We start from the raw sequence: 18,764 nt of genomic DNA, 5'->3' as shown, positions 1-18,764 counted from the left end.
CTTACCTCTCTCTCTACTGCTCTCTGCTCCTTCCTCTTTCGCCTGGACAACTATACCATTCTCTCTGTCATCATCATGCGTATGCATGGTAAAGGCATGCATTCTTAACACGTATGCGTGGTAATGGCAGCATGGTCAGTGCATAGCGTTGCATTGACCACGTTGTAAGTGAAGTTAATGATTACAAAAGGGTGTACAATCTAATTTTGAGAGGACACATGCTCAATATTTGTTTTCTAGAGCTGCGTCAACACCTAGTTGACAGCAAGCTGACTGACCCCAGGAAGTTCATGAGGATGTGGACCTCTGGGTCAGTACTAGAGTGTCCAAGAAGGTACATGGGGGTGGTTCATGTTCACCCCAGTGGAGTGAGGGAGATGCTAAAATGACCCAGACAAGCTCCAGAGTAAGGGGGAAGAAAAGGGTTCCCACTCCCCATCTGAGAAACAGGGAGGGGGGTTCTGGTGGGCGGTGGCCCAGGGCTACCCATTCCTTACCAAACTGCTTTGAGTGCTTACACTTAGGACACAAGCAGAGGACCTTGTCCAAAGAAACACTCACTGGTGGGATCTCTACAGGGGTGGCCAATATGGCCTTAGGGTTAAGTAGTCCACAGGGTCAGGTCATAAACCATATCATGATCTTCTTTAGTTGGAGATAGACTCAGAGGGTGAGCTTATGATCCCTGAGTGTGGGAGTCATCCATTCCACCAGGTGAAAGTGAATGGGATTCCTGTCACTTCTCTGAGGGACACTGGGGCTAGCCAAACTATGATAGTGAAAGGACTATCTTCACCAGAGCAGTACACCGGCCAGGTGAGTAGGGTGACTCAGGCCTGTGGACAGGCCTTTTTCCACCCTATGGCCGTGGTATCCCTGGAGAGGGTGGGGAGGTGACCCAGAGGAGCGTCATAGTTAGACCCCAGACATCCATATACTGCATTCTGGATAGTGAGTTGCCTCCGGTGAACTGGGAGGTTGCAGCCTCCCTGGGCACCCTAACAGTTCAGTTTTCCAGGGTAGCACTGCCAAGCAGAGGGCATGGGATGGAAGATCAGGCTGAGGGAGGAATCACCCTCATCTCTTGTTCAGCCTGAGGGTACAGCCCCTGGGATGAATGACCAGCCTCAGGATACCACTTGTGGACTGGAGGAAGGTAGAGTGGAAATAGGGTTCCTAACACCTCTGGCTTTTGCCCACCACTCTGAGAAACCTCAAAGGTCAGAGAACCCTCAGGAGCCCATAGGGAACTCCTTGCCAGCCCCAAGGCTGGAAGAGAATCCTATCCAATGTCCCCACTTAGAACCTTCACCTGGCACTGAATGGCCTTGGGCCTTGCCTCTGACACTGACAGCTGTCAGTGGCCTCTGCTGGTTGCTGTCCTTATGGACAGAGTGCTCCTTGAGTTGGGGGGGCAGAAGTCGGATCCAAGGGGCAGATTGGGCCACATCACTTTATTGGCCATGGTGGTATTGTCTGCCTTCTGGGATACATCTGTGAGCAAATTAAGTTTAGGTGTTTCACAGATGAGGTCTTAGAGGAAGAGAAGGGTTCCCCAAGAGTCAGTTCAGTTGCTCAGGAAAGTATAGACAGAGGGATACAACCAAGTTCAGAGAGGTCTAGAACTGACAAGTGCCTCTGCTTTGTTCAGAGGTCCCAAGTGTGTCCCAGTAGCCAGTCTGTTCTCCATCGCAATCCACCTGAATCTGTGACTGGGTCCCGGTCTGCTATGACCACATATTTTCACCCAAATCTTTAAAATTGAATGTCTCTGGTTCTACTGATTGCATTTTTGTTGCTTTGGTCTCATTTTATTTATTAACTTCTACTTCATCTCTCTAACCTGGTATGGCGACTTTTTATGTAGTGTTTTCACTGTCTTACTGTTTGAAGTGTTGCACAAACACTTTATACTGTGCTGCTAAGTTAAGCTTGAGTACTCTCTGCCAATCTACCAAGGGGTTGCGCACAGGTTGACATGGGCTTTGCTTGTGCTTTATCCTGACAAGAATTGACCAAGGCTCACATCCCAGTGAATCAACAACCCAATTTCATACAATAGGGTTGCATATATAGATGGTAGCTAGATATTTAAATAGATAGTGTTGCAATGATAGATGGGAGGCAGCAAGATGTGCATAGATAGAAATGGTTGCAAACATGTATAGAAAGCACCTTTGTTTAAACATGTCAATCCATTCTCTGTGTGAAATTAATCACTAATCAAGCGATAACATATAAAAAAAAACTCTGTAAATTTAGAAATGAAAATGATGAAACTGTGGCAAGTCTGGGATTTAATGTTGTCTACGTCAGCCCTGTAAGTTCTTCAAAGTGACTGAAATCTCTGAATTAGTCAATGCTGATCAGATAATGACAAATGACAAACTGTTAATCAGTTTTGATATAGACTTTGCCAATATTATAAACTTATCAATATTATATTTTTTAGATGTCAAGATCATTTATATTGGAGCCTCTGCTGGTGCTCTGTTCCTGGTAGTAATTGTTATTCTGGTGCTGGTCGTTTGTTGGTGGAGAAGAACATCTGAACGGCCAAACGGTGCAGTTGTTTCACATTCTGGAGGTAAGCATAAGGTAACTTTGGACCTGCATTAGTCTGTATTTAGCTGAGTTTTTGGTAGCACACTCTCTGTATTTAATCAATGGCATTTTGAGAATAGAGCGGAACAATCTTTCATTCTGATATGATGTGTGGAAATTAAAAGAAATCTACTAGCCATAATAGAAGGAAGTATAACAGGAGGCAGAAACCCAGTACACCACTACAGCCCCTGAGTTTCTGACTTGCTTTTCTCGTGGTCTAGGGCTTAATTTGTGCTTGTTGATTCCAGTGCTGAGCACCGGCACTTATTTGTGAGGGCCGTGGCTTGTTCTTATGCCTCAAGCATTTGCTGCGAGCAAAAGACCCATATTTGAAAGACGGAAGGAGGAAATACTAAAAAGGGTCATAAAGGGAGAAAGTAGAAAGTTGCAGGATGAGCTGAAGGGGCAGGGGTGGCCGTAAATGGATTGAAGAGGCCCGAGACGGCTTCAGTATTAGACTGGCTGAGTATTCAGTGCTGGCAGATTTAATTACAGCAGCCTCGTGTTTAAGAGAAGGGCTTTGAGCCCCGGCACCTCTTAATTTACAAATTAAGCACTGGCTCCACCAAGTGCAATGCACTTCCCCACGGCCCTTGTATCTGTAGGTTGCCGGTGTTACATTTCTTGGTCTACTACACTAATATATCAATTAATTTAGCATCCTGTTCAATTTCATAATCAGTTTCATATCAAGAATATATATGTTTATTGATATTCAAAAAATTACTCTAATTGGCGAACATGTTTTGTGATGTAAAATTGCTTCTTCCGGACCAAATAGGTACTTAATTTAAATTCTAAAAAAATCATGTGTTCATAAATAAATTTAAAAAAAAGATATAATAAAGTAAACCTACTGTATGAAAGAAATGGAAAGAAATGCACATTTATACTTACTATAAAGTCAGAAATTGCTACTTCTTTCATTGATGTCTTATTTACCACATATTGATTGTTAACAGTAGAGAAAGTATATGAACACCTATATAAATCAAATACAGCTGAATAAGAATGGTGTTATGTAGTTTTCCTGGGGCGTCCCTCCCCCCTCCCCCGTAGAATGAGTGTAATTCTGCTCTGCGCATGTCCCTTTTGCAGAACAAGTGCTTGAGTGAGTCACTGCCTGAGGGACACCATAGAAGATAGCTTGGATGACAATTTAGAATCACTCTGACTTAGCAGAAGTGTCATACGCTGCTTATTTGAAACACATTGCAAAATGCCATGTTTGTATTGATATTGCTTTTGTGCACATGAGGATTAATGGAGTTCTTTACATAGCATACGGGCTGAAACACGACTTGCGTCAGAGAAAGGGACAGAAAAATATAGCAGACACCAGTGACTGCAGTAGGCAGCGTTAAGAAAACCTTTCGACCTAGCAACAGCACTCACGGCCTGATTCACAAAGGTAATTTTACACTTTAATCTAAGTTTACAATTGTTTGCTATTTACAAAAGTATTTACCATTAGTTTATTTAGGAGTGCGGAATCTCTGCACAAGGAGCCTGATTCCCAAAGGGCATCTACAGTTGTGGCGGAGGCCCTGCAGTCGTGGCAGGAGGGACTTCCACACCGCAATTACTCATCACATAGGCCCTTTCACGAGTGCAGGCCCCCTGGCACGATTGCGGGCCTCTGAAACATGGTGAATCAGGCCAAAGGTCTTTTATGCTAGGAGACTCCAAACTTATAAAGATACTATTTGTAAATCCATTTGTGAATAGCAAACAATTGTCAACTGATACAAAAGTCAGGCCCTCAAGCGTAAGGGTACAACCTCTTTTATACTTTAGTATAGTTCTTGTGGGTATAGTGTCATTTCATTTGTTTGTTTCAGTGTCTTTTAAAAATCCTTGCTTGCTGGTGGTCCTTCTTTCTCTCAGGGAGCACCGACCAAGTACTGTATGATTGCGCTTTGGTTTATCTGTCGTTTAGCGGACAATTTTTTTGCTTCTCTTCCTGCTGCTGTTACTGTGCCTGTGTTCAGTGTAGGCATCCATGGCTGCTTGCATTTTTATATAGCATTCCTTTCTCCCACCTCCTCCCCTGTCTCTGCATGCCCTGCACACTCCCCTTTGTGTGTGGTTCTCTCGTCCTGTCCCTCACACCTGCCACCACGTTATTTGTTTTATTTTACAGTCCAGAGCATGATGAGCAGAGGCAGCATCGGGTTCTTGTAATAGCCATTGTTTTTAACTACTTCTGTCCTCATCATTGTGTGGGTGGAGCTTTCTTTCGTACTGACTTTGTGGTTGTTGGAGTGCATCCAGATTGCAACAGTACACATTTTATTTCACTTTGTTGCTTGCCACTTTATTTTTTTACAGTTGCTTTTAGCTTCGGGACTAGAAAGTATTGGAGTGATAAATGGAGTGATTCGCCCACAATGGGATGTTTGGTCGATTCCACAACTCGAATCCTGTTTCTCAGATCTGCAGCCAGCAGCCCTGGCTGTTAAGTCACATGCTGTTTCCTGTTGCTGCTTTTCGCAGATGTAGGCAGTATCAAACAGTGCTTATCCTACACAAAACTGAAAATTGCACACATTTCCTATTTACATCCCTTTTCAAGCACATGCTGGATGGTGAGTCCCAACAAACATGGCAGAAAAATACAAAGATTGCACATTCTCCTCACGCCTTCACAGAAGGAGTGGTAGGTGCATTGCAATCTGAGTCCCTTCTTATAATTCCTGAACCAGCGTTCTTAAAACATTTTCCAGCCCCTTGGTGAATCAGCTCCACCACTATGGACCCTGGCCCCCCCATAAAATTGGGTGAAAAAAACTAAAATGTTGTACCACATGACTTTTTCACCCTGTGTATTGTTTTAGATAGTTATATCAATCAATCAAAAAATTTATAGAGCGCGCTACTCACCCGTGAGGGTCTCAAGGCGCTTGTGGGGAGGGGTGAGGGAGGGTTTACTGTTTGAACAACCATGTCTTGAGGTTTTTTCTGAAGAGTGGGAGGTCTTTGGTTTTGCGGAGGTGGGTGGGGAGGGAGTTCCAGGTTGTGGGGCCTCCTGTGGTGGTTCGCTGGATGCGGAGGACTGTAGCCAGTGCGAGGTCGGCTGATCGGAGGTTGCGGGTGGGAGTGTGGAAGTTCACTCTTTCGTTGAGGTAGGTCAGGCCGGTGTTGTGGAGTGATTTGTGTGCGTGGAAAGTGATTCTCTTATCTATGGGGGAGCCAGTGAAGGGATTTGAGGTGTGGTGAGATTCATTCGTGGCGGGGGAGGCCGAGGACGAGGCGTGCGGCTGTGTTCTGGATTCTCTGGAGTTTGCGTTTGAGTGTAGTGCCGGCTTAGAGGGCGTTACCGTAGTCTAGTCTGCTACTGATGAGTGCATGGTGACTGTCTTCCTGGTCTCTGGGGGAATCCATTTGAAGGATTTTTTTTAGAATGCGGAGTGTGTGGAAGCAGGAGGATGTTAGTGCATTGATTTGCTGTGTCATGGAGAGGGAGGGGTCCAGTATGATGCTGAGGTTGCGTGCATGATTTGCGGGGGTGGGTGCGGGGCCTAGGGCGGTGGGCAACCAGGAGTTGTCCCATATGGTTTTGTTGGGGCCAAACATGATGATCTCGGTTTTGTTGGAGTTAAGCTTCAGGTGGTTAGTTGTCATCCAGTTGGCGGTGTCGAGAAGAGCAGCGTTTAGGTTGGTTTTGGCGGTGGTGGGGTTGCGGGTTAGGGAAAGGATGAGTTAGGTGTCGTCTGCGTAGGAGAGGCTAGTGATTCCGTGTGGTCTGAGGATGTTGGCTAGGGGGATCATGTAAATGTTGAAGAGTGTGGGGCTGAGGGAGGACCCTTGGGGGACTCCACAGATGATCTTGGTAGCGGTGGAGTGGGAAAGTCGAAGGTGGACTCTTTGGGTCTGGTCGGTGAGGAAGGAGGTGAGCCAGTCTAAGACTTTGTGGCGAATCCCTGTGTTGTGGAGGCGTGTGCGGAGTGTGTGGTGGCAGACAGTGACAAAGGCTGCGGAGAGGTCTAGGGGGATGAGTGCAACGGTCTCGCCTTTGTCGACTTTGGTCCTGATGTTGTTAGTGCATGCAATGAGGGCAGTTTCTGTGCTGTGGTTCTTGCGGAAACCGGATTGTGAGGGGTCAAGAGTGTTGTTCTCTTCGAGAAAGTGGGATAGGCGGGCATTGACTAGTTTCTCGGCAACCTTGGTGGGGAAAGGGAGATGGGGCGATAGTTGGAGAGGGCCTCAGGGTCGGCTTTTTTTTTCTTTTTAGGAGAGCAGTGATTTCTGCATGCTTCCAGGGGTCTGGGTAGGTGGTGGAGTCGAAAGAGGAGCTGATTATGATGCAGAGTATGGGGGTGATGGTTGGGCTGCCTTTGTTGTAGATGCGATGAGGGCAGGGGTCGGAGGGGGATTCGGAGTGGATGGAGTTCATGGGTTTTTCGGTTTCTTCGTGTGTGGTGGGGGCCCAGGTGGTGAGTATGGAGGGGGGTCATGAGTGGGGGTTGAGTTGGGTGAGTGCGGGGTGTGTATGGGGGTGTGTGGTATGAAGTGGTGTGGATGTCCAGGATTTTGTGGTGGAAGTGGTTGGAGAGGGTGTCACATAGGGGCTGTGTGTGTGTGGGGGGTCTATGTTTCTGGCTTTGGGTTTGGCTAGCTCTTTAATGATGGTGAAGAGTTCTTTGCTGTTTTGGGAGTTGTTGTCAAGGCGTGTCTTGTAGTGATCTCTTTTGGTGGTGCGTATGAGTTGGTGATGGGTGCGAATGGTGGTTTTGAGGGTGGAGAAGTTGGTTGTAGTGTATTCTTGTTGCCATATTTTCTCAGCTTGGCGGCATTTGTGCTTGGAGTTCGGGGGTGAACCATGGGGCGTTCTTGATGTTGCAGGTGGCAATGTGTTTTCTGAGGGGGGCTAGTGTGTCTGCGCAGGTAGTGATCCATTTAGAGAGGCTGTGTGCTCCTGTGTTGGGGTTGTTGGTGTGAGGGGGAGGGTTGTGAGCCAGTTGGGAGTTCAGGTGTTCTGTGGGGATCTTGTCCCACATGCGGAAGGGTGTGGTGTGTTGATGGTGGTGTGTGGGGGGTTTGGTGAAGGAGAAGTGGACGCAGTGGTGGTCAGTCCAGTGGAGCTTGGTGGTGTGGGAGTAGGCTATGTGTTGGCTTGAGGTGAAAATTGCGTTGAGCGTGTGTCCTGCTGAGTGGGTGGGTGCGGTGACCAGTTGTTTGAGTCCAAATCAAATCAAATCAAATCATTAACATTTATAAAGCGCGCTACTCACCCGTGCGGGTCTCAAGGCGCTAGGGGAAAAAGGGGGGGGTTATCGCTGTTCGAACAGCCAGGTCTTTAGGAGTCTCCGGAAAGCGGAGTGGTCCTGGGTGGTCCTGAGGCTAGTGGGGAGGGAGTTCCAGGTCTTGGCCGCCAGGAAGGAGAAAGATCTCCCACCCGCCGTGGAGCGGCGGATGCGAGGGACAGCAGCGAGTGCGAGGCCGGAGGAGCGGAGGAGGCGGGTGGGGACGTAGAAGCTGAGGCATCTGTTGAGGTATTCCGGTCCCTTGTCGTGGAGGGCTTTGTGTGCGTGGGTGAGAAGTCGGAAGGTGATCCTTTTGCTGACTGGGAGCCAATGCAGGTGTCTCAGGTGTGCGGAGATGTGGCTGCTGCGGGGTATGTCGAGGATGAGGCGGGCCGAGGCGTTTTGAATGCGTTGCAGGCGATTTTGGAGTTTGGCTGTGGTCTCGGCGTAGAGGGTGTTGCCGTAGTCCAGGCGGCTCATGACGAGGGCGTGGGTCACGGTTTTTCTGGTGTCGGCGGGGATCCAGCGGAAGATCTTGTGGAGCATGCGGAGGGTGAGGAAGCAGGCGGAGGACACGGCGTTGACTTGCTTGGTCATGGTGAGAAGAGGGTCCAAGATGAAGCCGAGGTTGCGGGCGTGGTCTGTGGGGGTCGGTGCGGTGCCGAGGGCCGTGGGCCACCAGGAGTCGTCCCAGGCGGACGGGGTGTTGCCGAGGATGAGGACTTCCGTTTTTTCAGAGTTCAGCTTTAGGCGGCTGAGCCTCATCCAATCTGCGACGTCCTTCATACCCTCTTGTAGGTTGGTCTTGGCGCTGGCGGGGTCCTTGGTGAGGAGAGTATAAGTTGGGTGTCGTCGGCGTAGGAGGTGATAATGATGTCGTGCTTGCGTACGATGTTGGCGAGGGGGCTCATGTAGACATTGAAGAGTGTCGGGCTGAGTGATGAGCCTTGGGGTACGCCGCAGATGATCTCGGTGGGTTCTGAGCGAAACGGAGGGAGGTAAACTCTTTGGGAACGGTTTGAGAGGAAGGAGGCGATCCAGTCCAGGGCCTGGCCTTGGATCCCGGTGGAGCGGAGGCGGGTGATTAGGGTGCGGTGACAGACGGTGTCAAAGGCAGCCGAGAGGTTGAGCAGAATGAGGGCGACTGTTTCACCGTTGTCCATCAGGGTTCTGATGTCGTCAGTGACTGAGATGAGGGCGGTTTCAGTGCTGTGGTTGGTTCGGAATCCGGTTTGTGAGGGGTCGAGCAGGTTGTTGTCTTCCAGGAAGGTGGTCAGCTGTTTGTTGACAGTCTTCTCTATTACTTTGGCTGGGAAAGGCAGAAGAGAGATGGGGCGGAAGTTTTTTAGGTCGCTCGGGTCAGCCGTAGGTTTCTTTAGTAGGGCATTGACTTCGGCGTGTTTCCAGCATTCGGGGAAAGGTAGCAGAAGAAAAAGAAGAGTTGATGACGGTCTGGAGGTGCGGGGCGATGATGTCGTCGGCTTTGTTAAAGATGAAGTGCGGGCAGGGGTCCGAAGGGGCGCCGGAGTGGATAGAGTTCATGATGGATTTGGTTTCTTCCGTGTTGATGTGGGACCAGTTGTTGAGGGTGATGGCCGTGGATGCCGGTTCGGTGGTGTATGGTTGGGTCTGGTGTCCGAAGCTGTGGTGGAGGTCGCTAATCTTGCGATGGAAGAAAGTGGCGAGGGATTCGCACAGATCTTGTGAGGGCGTGACGGCGTTGGCGTTGGCGCTGGGGTTGGAGAACTCCTTGACGATGCTGAAGAGTTCTCTGCTGTTGTGTCTGTTTTTGTCCAGTCTGTCGGTGAAAAGTTCCTTTTGGCAGCGCGGATCAGGTGGTGGTGTTCGCGGGTAGCGTTCTTGAGGGCGGTCATGTTGTCAGCGGTGCGGTCCTTGCGCCAGGCTTTCTCAAGGGCGCGACAAGTTTTCTTTGATTCTTTGAGGGTGTCAGAGAACCAGAGAGGTTTTTTGGTGTTGGTCTGTCGATGCGTGCGTTTGAGGGGAGCAAGGATGTCTGCGCAGTTGGAGATCCAGTTTGTGAGGTTGAGGGCTGCGTCGTTGGGGTCGGTGGTGAGGGTGGGTTGGTTGGCGGCGAGTGCGGAGAAGAGTTGCTCTTCGGGGATCTTGTTCCACTGTCGACGAGGGATGGGTTGGGTGCGGAGGTGGCGGGTCTCGCATCGGAATGTGAAGTGGACGCAGCTGTGGTCGGTCCAGTGTAGGGCGGAGCCGTGGCTGAAGAAGACGTGTTTGCTGGCGGAGAAGATGGGGTCAAGCGTGTGTCCGGCGACGTGGGTGGCGGTGTTCACCAGTTGTTTGAGGCCAAGGTTGGCGAGGTTGTCGAGCAGGGTGGTGGTGTTGGGGTCGTTGTTTTGTTCCAGATGGAAGTTGAGGTCACCTAGGAGGATGTAGTCCGGCGAGGCGAGGGCGTGCGGGGAGATGAAGTCGGCGATGGCGTCGCTGAAAGGGGCGCGTGGGCCGGGAGGACGGTAGACGAGGGATCCTCTGAGGGTGGTCCTCGGATCGGTGCGAATCTGAAAATGCAGGTGTTCAGCGGCGAGAGGGGTGTCTTCAGGGGAGGTGGTGACGCTGATGGAGTCTTTGAAGACGATGGCGATACCTCCTCCTACCTGGTTGGTGCAGTCTTTTCTGGAGATCTTGTAGCCTTCGGGGATGGCAGTGGCGATGTCAGGGGCCGAGGAGGCGTTCATCCAGGTCTCCGTGATGAAGGGGACGTCCGGTGCTATGGAGTCCAGGAGGTCCCAGAGTTCAATGGCGTGTTTGTGGACGGAGCGAGCGTTGACTAGGATGCACTTGAGGTGGTTGATGGCGCGTGGGCTTGTGGTCATGGTTGTTGCGTGGTGGAAGGTGCGTTTGCAGGAGTTGCAGGCGAAGGGTCCATGGGTGCGTTTGGGGTGAGCTTGGAAGCAGGTGTTGGAGTGTCCTGGGTTGAGGGCGTGGAGGGTGGTGGGGTTGTAGCGGGTCAGCGGGGCTTGGGAGAGCTGGGGACCAGGGGTCGTGGCGCTGGGCCCGGGCCAGGCGCAGACGGGCTTGCCTCTGCGCAGATGCGCAGCGGCCGCCATATGAGGTGGGGGGGGAGGGGTCAGGTGGGGGCGAATGGGAGCTGGGGGGCGGGGGCGTGCAGGAGGTCGCGGCGGGAAAGCGCGAGGGAGGGGGGGACAGGTAGAGTGAGAAGAGCTGGGGGAGGGGGGTTTAAGGGTGGAGGGGGGTGAGTGTTAGAGGTTTAGGAGATAAGGGAGAAAGATAGGAGTAGGGTTGAGAAGATAGGGGAGGGGGGGTTGTAGAGGTGGGTGAGGGTGAGAGGTAGAGTGAGAGGATAGGAAGATAGGTAATAGAGGGGGTGAGGGGGGGAGAGATAGAGAAATAGATAGAGAAAATAGATAGGGAAATCGATAGATAGGGAAATAGATAGAGAGATAGGAAGATAGGAGGAGGTGGAGAGTGAGGGAGTTAGATAGTGGGATAGAGAGATAGGTAGATAGGAGGAGTGAGGGAGGTAGATAGTGAACGGGTTAGATAGGAGAGATAGAGAGGGGGATGCGAGTGGGGGAGGGGGATGAGGCAGGAGCAGGAGGGCAGGCGCGGGGAGAAGAGGACGGAGGAGGCAGAAGAGCCGAAGACAAGAAGAACAGAAGAACAGAAGAACAGAAGAACAGAAGAACAGAAGACCGGAAGGAGAGAAGAAAGGAAGATCAGAAGACCGGAAGGAGAGAAGAAAGGAAGACCGGAAGAACACAGAAGAACATAGAAGAACACAGAAGAACACAGAAGAACACAGAAGAAGATACAGAAAAACGAAGAACAGAGGGCAGAAGACCACAGAAGAAGATGAGGAAGAAGAGAAGAAGAGTGAAGACGGGGGAAAGAAGAGTACAGAAGAAGATTACAGACGAGGAGCGAGGAGGAAGAACAGAAGAACAGAGAAGAAGAAAAGAAGAAAAGAAGCAGGAGAGAGGGTGAGTAGCGCGGGGCAGAGCGAGGGGCTGGGAGGGGGGGGGTACTTACTGTGAGGTGGGTCTCAGGAACTCAGGAACCTGGAGGAGCTGCAGCGGCAGGGGGCGCGACCTACCCTTGGGTCAAGGGTCGCTACCACTGTCGCGCAGCGGCCGCCATATGAGGTAGGAGGGGGGGGAGGGGTCAGGTGGGGGCGAATGGGAGCTGGGGGTCAGGGGAGTGCAGGAGGTCGTGGCGGGAAAGCGCGAGGGAGGGGGGGACAGGTAGAGTGAGAAGAGCTGGGGGAGGGGGGTTTAAGGGTGGAGGGGGGTGAGTGTTAGAGGTTTAGGAGATAAGGGAGAAAGATAGGAGTAGGGTTGAGAAGATAGGGAAGGGGGGGTTGTAGAGGTGGGTGAGGGTGAGAGGTAGAGTGAGAGGATAGGAAGATAGGTAATAGAGGGGGTGAGGGAGGGGGGGGAGAGATAGAGAAATAGATAGAGAAAATAGATAGGGAAATCGATAGATAGGGAAATAGATAGAGAGATAGGAAGATAGGAGGAGGTGGAGAGTGAGGGAGTTAGATAGTGGGATAGAGAGATAGGTAGATAGGAGGAGTGAGGGAGGTAGATAGTGAACGGGTTAGATAAGAGAGATAGAGAGGGGGATGCGAGTGGGGGAGGGGGATGAGGCAGGAGCAGGAGGGCAGGCGCGGGGAGAAGAGGACGGAGGAGGCAGAAGAGCCGAAGACAAGAAGAACAGAAGAACAGAAGAACAGAAGACCGGAAGGAGAGAAGAAAGGAAGACCGGAAGAACACAGAAGAACACAGAAGAACACAGAAGAACACAGAAGAACACAGAAGAACACAGAAGAAGATACAGAAAAACGAAGAACAGAGGGCAGAAGACCACAGAAGAAGATGAGGAAGAAGAGAAGAAGAGTGAAGACGGGGGAAAGAAGAGTACAGAAGAAGATTACAGACGAGGAGCGAGGAGGAAGAACAGAAGAACAGAGAAGAAGAAAAGAAGAAAAGAAGCAGGAGCAGGAGAGAGGGTGAGTAGCGCGGGGCAGAGCGAGGGGCTGGGAGGGGGGGGGTACTTACTGTGAGGTGGGTCTCAGGAACTCAGGAACCTGAAGGAGCTGCAGCGGCAGGGGGAGCGACCTACCCTTGGGTCAAGGGTCGCTACCACTGTCGCGCAGCGGCCGCCATATGAGGTAGGAGGGGGGAGGGGTCAGGTGGGGACGAATGGGAGCTGGGGGGCGGGGCGTGCAGGAGGTCGCGGCGGGAAAGTGCGAGGGAGGGGGGGACAGGTAGAGTGAGAAGAGCTGGGGGAGGGGGGTTTAAGGGTGGAGGGGGGTGAGTGTTAGAGGTTTAGGAGATAAGGGAGAAAGATAGGAGTAGGGTTGAGAAGATAGGGGAGGGGGGTTGTAGAGGTGGGTGAGGGTGAGAGGTAGAGTGAGAGGATAGGAAGATAGGTAATAGAGGGGGTGAGGGAGGGGGGGAGAGATAGAGAAATAGATAGAGAAAATAGATAGGGAAATCGATAGATAGGGAAATAGATAGAGAGATAGGAAGATAGGAGGAGGTGGAGAGTGAGGGAGTTAGATAGTGGGATAGAGAGATAGGTAGATACGAGGAGTGAGGGAGGTAGATAGTGAACGGGTTAGATAAGAGAGATAGAGAGGGGGATGCGAGAGGGGGATGAGGCAGGAGCAGGAGGGCAGGCGCGGGTAGAAGAGGACGGAGGAGGCAGAAGAGCCGAAGACAAGAAGAACAGAAGACAAGAAGAACAGAAGAACAGAAGAACAGAAGACCGGAAGGAGAGAAGAAAGGAAGACCGGAAGAACACAGAAGAACATAGAAGAACACAGAAGAACACAGAAGAACATAGAAGAACACAGAAGAAGATACAGAAAAACGAAGAACAGAGGGCAGAAGACCACAGAAGAAGATGAGGAAGAAGAGAAGAAGAGTGAAGACGGGGGAAAGAAGAGTACAGAAGAAGATTACAGACGAGGAGCGAGGAGGAAGAACAGAAGAACAGAGAAGAAGAAAAGAAGAAAAGAAGCAGGAGCAGGAGAGAGGGTGAGTAGCGCGGGGCAGAGCGAGGGGCTGGGAGGGGGGGGTACTTACTGTGAGGTGGGTCTCAGGAACTCAGGAACTCAGGAACCTGGAGGAGCTGCAGCGGCAGGGGGAGCGACCTACCCTTGGGTCAAGGGTCGCTACCACTGTCGCGCAGCGGCCGCCATATGAGGTAGGAGGGGGGTCAGGGTCAGGTGGGGGCGAATGGGAGCTGGGGGGCGGGGGCGTGCAGGAGGTCGCGGCGGGAAAGTGCGAGGGAGGGGGGGACAGGTAGAGTGAGAAGAGCTGGGGGAGGGGGGTTTAAGGGTGGAGGGGGGTGAGTGTTAGAGGTTTAGGAGATAAGGGAGAAAGATAGGAGTAGGGTTGAGAAGATAGGGGAGGGGGGTTGTAGAGGTGGGTGAGGGTGAGAGGTAGAGTGAGAGGATAGGAAGATAGGTAATAGAGGGGGTGAGGGGGGGGAGAGATAGAGAAATAGATAGAGAAAATAGATAGGGAAATCGATAGATAGGGAAATAGATAGAGAGATAGGAAGATAGGAGGAGGTGGAGAGTGAGGGAGTTAGATAGTGGGATAGAGAGATAGGTAGATAGGAGGAGTGAGGGAGGTAGATAGTGAACGGGTTAGATAAGAGAGATAGAGAGGGGGATGCGAGTGGGGGAGGGGGATGAGGCAGGAGCAGGAGGGCAGGCGCGGGTAGAAGAGGACGGAGGAGGCAGAAGAGCCGAAGACAAGAAGAACAGAAGAACAGAAGAACAGAAGACCGGAAGGAGAGAAGAAAGGAAGACCGGAAGAACACAGAAGAACATAGAAGAACACAGAAGAACACAGAAGAACACAGAAGAAGATACAGAAAAACGAAGAACAGAGGGCAGAAGACCACAGAAGAAGATGAGGAAGAAGAGAAGAAGAGTGAAGACGGGGGAAAGAAGAGTACAGAAGAAGATTACAGACGAGGAGCGAGGAGGAAGAACAGAAGAACAGAGAAGAAGAAAAGAAGAAAAGAAGCAGGAGCAGGAGAGAGGGTGAGTAGCGCGGGGCAGAGCGAGGGGCTGGGAGGGGGGGGGGTACTTACTATGAGGTGGGTCTCAGGAACTCAGGAACCTGAAGGAGCTGCAGCGGCAGGGGGAGCGACCTACCCTTGGGTCAAGGGACGCTACCACTGTCGCGCAGCGGCCGCCATATGAGGTAGGAGGGGGGAGGGGTCAGGTGGGGACGAATGGGAGCTGGGGGGCGGGGGCGTGCAGGAGGTCGCGGCGGGAAAGTGCGAGGGAGGGGGGGACAGGTAGAGTGAGAAGAGCTGGGGGAGGGGGGTTTAAGGGTGGAGGGGGGTGAGTGTTAGAGGTTTAGGAGATAAGGGAGAAAGATAGGAGTAGGGTTGAGAAGATAGGGGAGGGGGGTTGTAGAGGTGGGTGAGGGTGAGAGGTAGAGTGAGAGGATAGGAAGATAGGTAATAGAGGGGGTGAGGGAGGGGGGAGAGATAGAGAAATAGATAGAGAAAATAGATAGGGAAATCGATAGATAGGGAAATAGATAGAGAGATAGGAAGATAGGAGGAGGTGGAGAGTGAGGGAGTTAGATAGTGGGATAGAGAGATAGGTAGATAGGAGGAGTGAGGGAGGTAGATAGTGAACGGGTTAGATAAGAGAGATAGAGAGGGGGATGCGAGAGGGGGATGAGGCAGGAGCAGGAGGGCAGGCGCGGGGAGAAGAGGACGGAGGAGGCAGAAGAGCCGAAGACAAGAAGAACAGAAGACAAGAAGAACAGAAGAACAGAAGAACAGAAGACCGGAAGGAGAGAAGAAAGGAAGACCGGAAGAACACAGAAGAACATAGAAGAACACAGAAGAACACAGAAGAACACAGAAGAAGATACAGAAAAACGAAGAACAGAGGGCAGAAGACCACAGAAGAAGATGAGGAAGAAGAGAAGAAGAGTGAAGACGGGGGAAAGAAGAGTACAGAAGAAGATTACAGACGAGGAGCGAGGAGGAAGAACAGAAGAACAGAGAAGAAGAAAAGAAGAAAAGAAGCAGGAGCAGGAGAGAGGGTGAGTAGCGCGGGGCAGAGCGAGGGGCTGGGAGGGGGGGGGTACTTACTGTGAGGTGGGTCTCAGGAACTCAGGAACTCAGGAACCTGGAGGAGCTGCAGCGGCAGGGGGAGCGACCTACCCTTGGGTCAAGGGTCGCTACCACTGTCGCGCAGCGGCCGCCATATGAGGTAGGAGGGGGGTCAGGGTCAGGTGGGGGCGAATGGGAGCTGGGGGGCGGGGGCGTGCAGGAGGTCGCGGCGGGAAAGTGCGAGGGAGGGGGGGACAGGTAGAGTGAGAAGAGCTGGGGGAGGGGGGTTTAAGGGTGGAGGGGGGTGAGTGTTAGAGGTTTAGGAGATAAGGGAGAAAGATAGGAGTAGGGTTGAGAAGATAGGGGAGGGGGGTTGTAGAGGTGGGTGAGGGTGAGAGGTAGAGTGAGAGGATAGGAAGATAGGTAATAGAGGGGGTGAGGGGGGGAGAGATAGAGAAATAGATAGAGAAAATAGATAGGGAAATCGATAGATAGGGAAATAGATAGAGAGATAGGAAGATAGGAGGAGGTGGAGAGTGAGGGAGTTAGATAGTGGGATAGAGAGATAGGTAGATAGGAGGAGTGAGGGAGGTAGATAGTGAACGGGTTAGATAAGAGAGATAGAGAGGGGGATGCGAGTGGGGGAGGGGGATGAGGCAGGAGCAGGAGGGCAGGCGCGGGTAGAAGAGGACGGAGGAGGCAGAAGAGCCGAAGACAAGAAGAACAGAAGAACAGAAGAACAGAAGAACAGAAGACCGGAAGGAGAGAAGAAAGGAAGACCGGAAGAACACAGAAGAACATAGAAGAACACAGAAGAACACAGAAGAAGATACAGAAAAACGAAGAACAGAGGGCAGAAGACCACAGAAGAAGATGAGGAAGAAGAGAAGAAGAGTGAAGACGGGGGAAAGAAGAGTACAGAAGAAGATTACAGACGAGGAGCGAGGAGGAAGAACAGAAGAACAGAGAAGAAGAAAAGAAGAAAAGAAGCAGGAGCAGGAGAGAGGGTGAGTAGCGCGGGGCAGAGCGAGGGGCTGGGAGGGGGGGGTGCTTACTGTGAGGTGGGTCTCAGGAACTCAGGAACTCAGGAACCTGGAGGAGCTGCAGCGGCAGGGGGAGCGACCTACCCTTGGGTCAAGGGTCGCTACCACTGTCGCGCAGCGGCCGCCATATGAGGTAGGAGGGGGGGAGGGGTCAGGTGGGGGCGAATGGGAGCTGGGGGTCGGGGGCGTGCAGGAGGTCGCGGCAGGAAAGTGCGAGGGAGGGGGGGACAGGTAGAGTGAGAAGAGCTGGGGGAGGGGGGTTTAAGGGTGGAGGGGGGTGAGTGTTAGAGGTTTAGGAGATAAGGGAGAAAGATAGGAGTAGGGTTGAGAAGATAGGGGAGGGGGGTTGTAGAGGTGGGTGAGGGTGAGAGGTAGAGTGAGAGGATAGGAAGATAGGTAATAGAGGGGGTGAGGGAGGGGGGAGAGATAGAGAAATAGATAGAGAAAATAGATAGGGAAATCGATAGATAGGGAAATAGATAGAGAGATAGGAAGATAGGAGGAGGTGGAGAGTGAGGGAGTTAGATAGTGGGATAGAGAGATAGAGAGATAGGTAGATAGGAGGAGTGAGGGAGGTAGATAGTGAACGGGTTAGATAGGAGAGATAGAGAGGGGGATGCGAGTGGGGGAGGGGGATGAGGCAGGAGCAGGAGGGCAGGCGCGGGGAGAAGAGGACGGGGGAGGCAGAAGAGCCGAAGACAAGAAGAACAGAAGACAAGAAGAACAGAAGAACAGAAGAACAGAAGAACAGAAGAACAGAAGGAGAGAAGAAAGGAAGATCAGAAGACCGGAAGGAGAGAAGAAAGGAAGACCGGAAGAACACAGAAGAACATAGAAGAACACACAAGAACACAGAAGAACACAGAAGAAGATACAGAAAAACGAAGAACAGAGGGCAGAAGACCACAGAAGAAGATGAGGAAGAAGAGAAGAAGAGTGAAGACGGGGGAAAGAAGAGTACAGAAGAAGATTACAGACGAGGAGCGAGGAGGAAGAACAGAAGAACAGAGAAGAAGAAAAGAAGAAAAGAAGCAGGAGCAGGAGAGAGGGTGAGTAGCGCGGGGCAGAGCGAGGGGCTGGGAGGGGGGTACTTACTGTGAGGTGGGTCTCAGGAACTCAGGAACCTGGAGGAGCTGCAGCGGCAGGGGGAGCGACCTACCCTTGGGTCAAGGGTCGCTACCACTGTCGCGCAGCGGCCGCCATATGAGGTAGGAGGGGGGGGAGGGGTCAGGTGGGGGCGAATGGGAGCTGGGGGGCGGGGCGTGCAGGAGGTCGCGGCGGGAAAGCGCGAGGGAGGGGGGACAGGTAGAGTGAGAAGAGCTGGGGGAGGGGGGTTTAACGGTGGAGGGGGGTGAGTGTTAGAGGTTTAGGAGATAAGGGAGAAAGATAGGAGTAGGGTTGAGAAGATAGGGGAGGGGGGGTTGTAGAGGTGGGTGAGGGTGAGAGGTAGAGTGAGAGGATAGGAAGATAGGTAATAGAGGGGGTGAGGGAGGGGGGGAGAGATAGAGAAATAGATAGAGAAAATAGATAGGGAAATCGATAGATAGGGAAATAGATAGAGAGATAGGAAGATAGGAGGAGGTGGAGAGTGAGGGTGTTAGATAGTGGGATAGAGAGATAGAGAGATAGGTAGATAGGAGGAGTGATTGAGGTAGATAGTGAACGGGTTAGATAGGAGAGATAGAGAGGGGGATGCGAGTGGGGGAGGGGGATGAGGCAGGAGCAGGAGGGCAGGCGCGGGGAGAAGAGGACGGAGGAGGCAGAAGAGCCGAAGACAAGA

At 51.8% G+C, this 18,764-nt stretch overlaps 1 protein-coding gene across 2 annotated transcripts in view; it reads left to right on the top strand.

The window, feature by feature from the left end:
• Positions 1–18,764, top strand: part of LOC138246243 (uncharacterized) — a 796,965-nt gene that overhangs the window by 761,093 nt on the left and 17,108 nt on the right. For both annotated transcript variants that reach the window (XM_069200654.1, XM_069200655.1), the window contains one exon: positions 2,453–2,587. In XM_069200654.1, coding sequence (XP_069056755.1) covers positions 2,453–2,587 — 135 coding nt within the window. The remainder of the gene's footprint in view (positions 1–2,452; positions 2,588–18,764) is intronic.

This window comes from Pleurodeles waltl, chromosome 7 (genome assembly GCF_031143425.1).
Source record: "Pleurodeles waltl isolate 20211129_DDA chromosome 7, aPleWal1.hap1.20221129, whole genome shotgun sequence".
In the NCBI taxonomy this organism is placed as follows: Eukaryota; Metazoa; Chordata; class Amphibia; order Caudata; family Salamandridae; genus Pleurodeles; species Pleurodeles waltl.
Note: the sequence above shows the minus strand (reverse complement) of the source record. Positions and strands in the feature narration are given on the sequence as shown.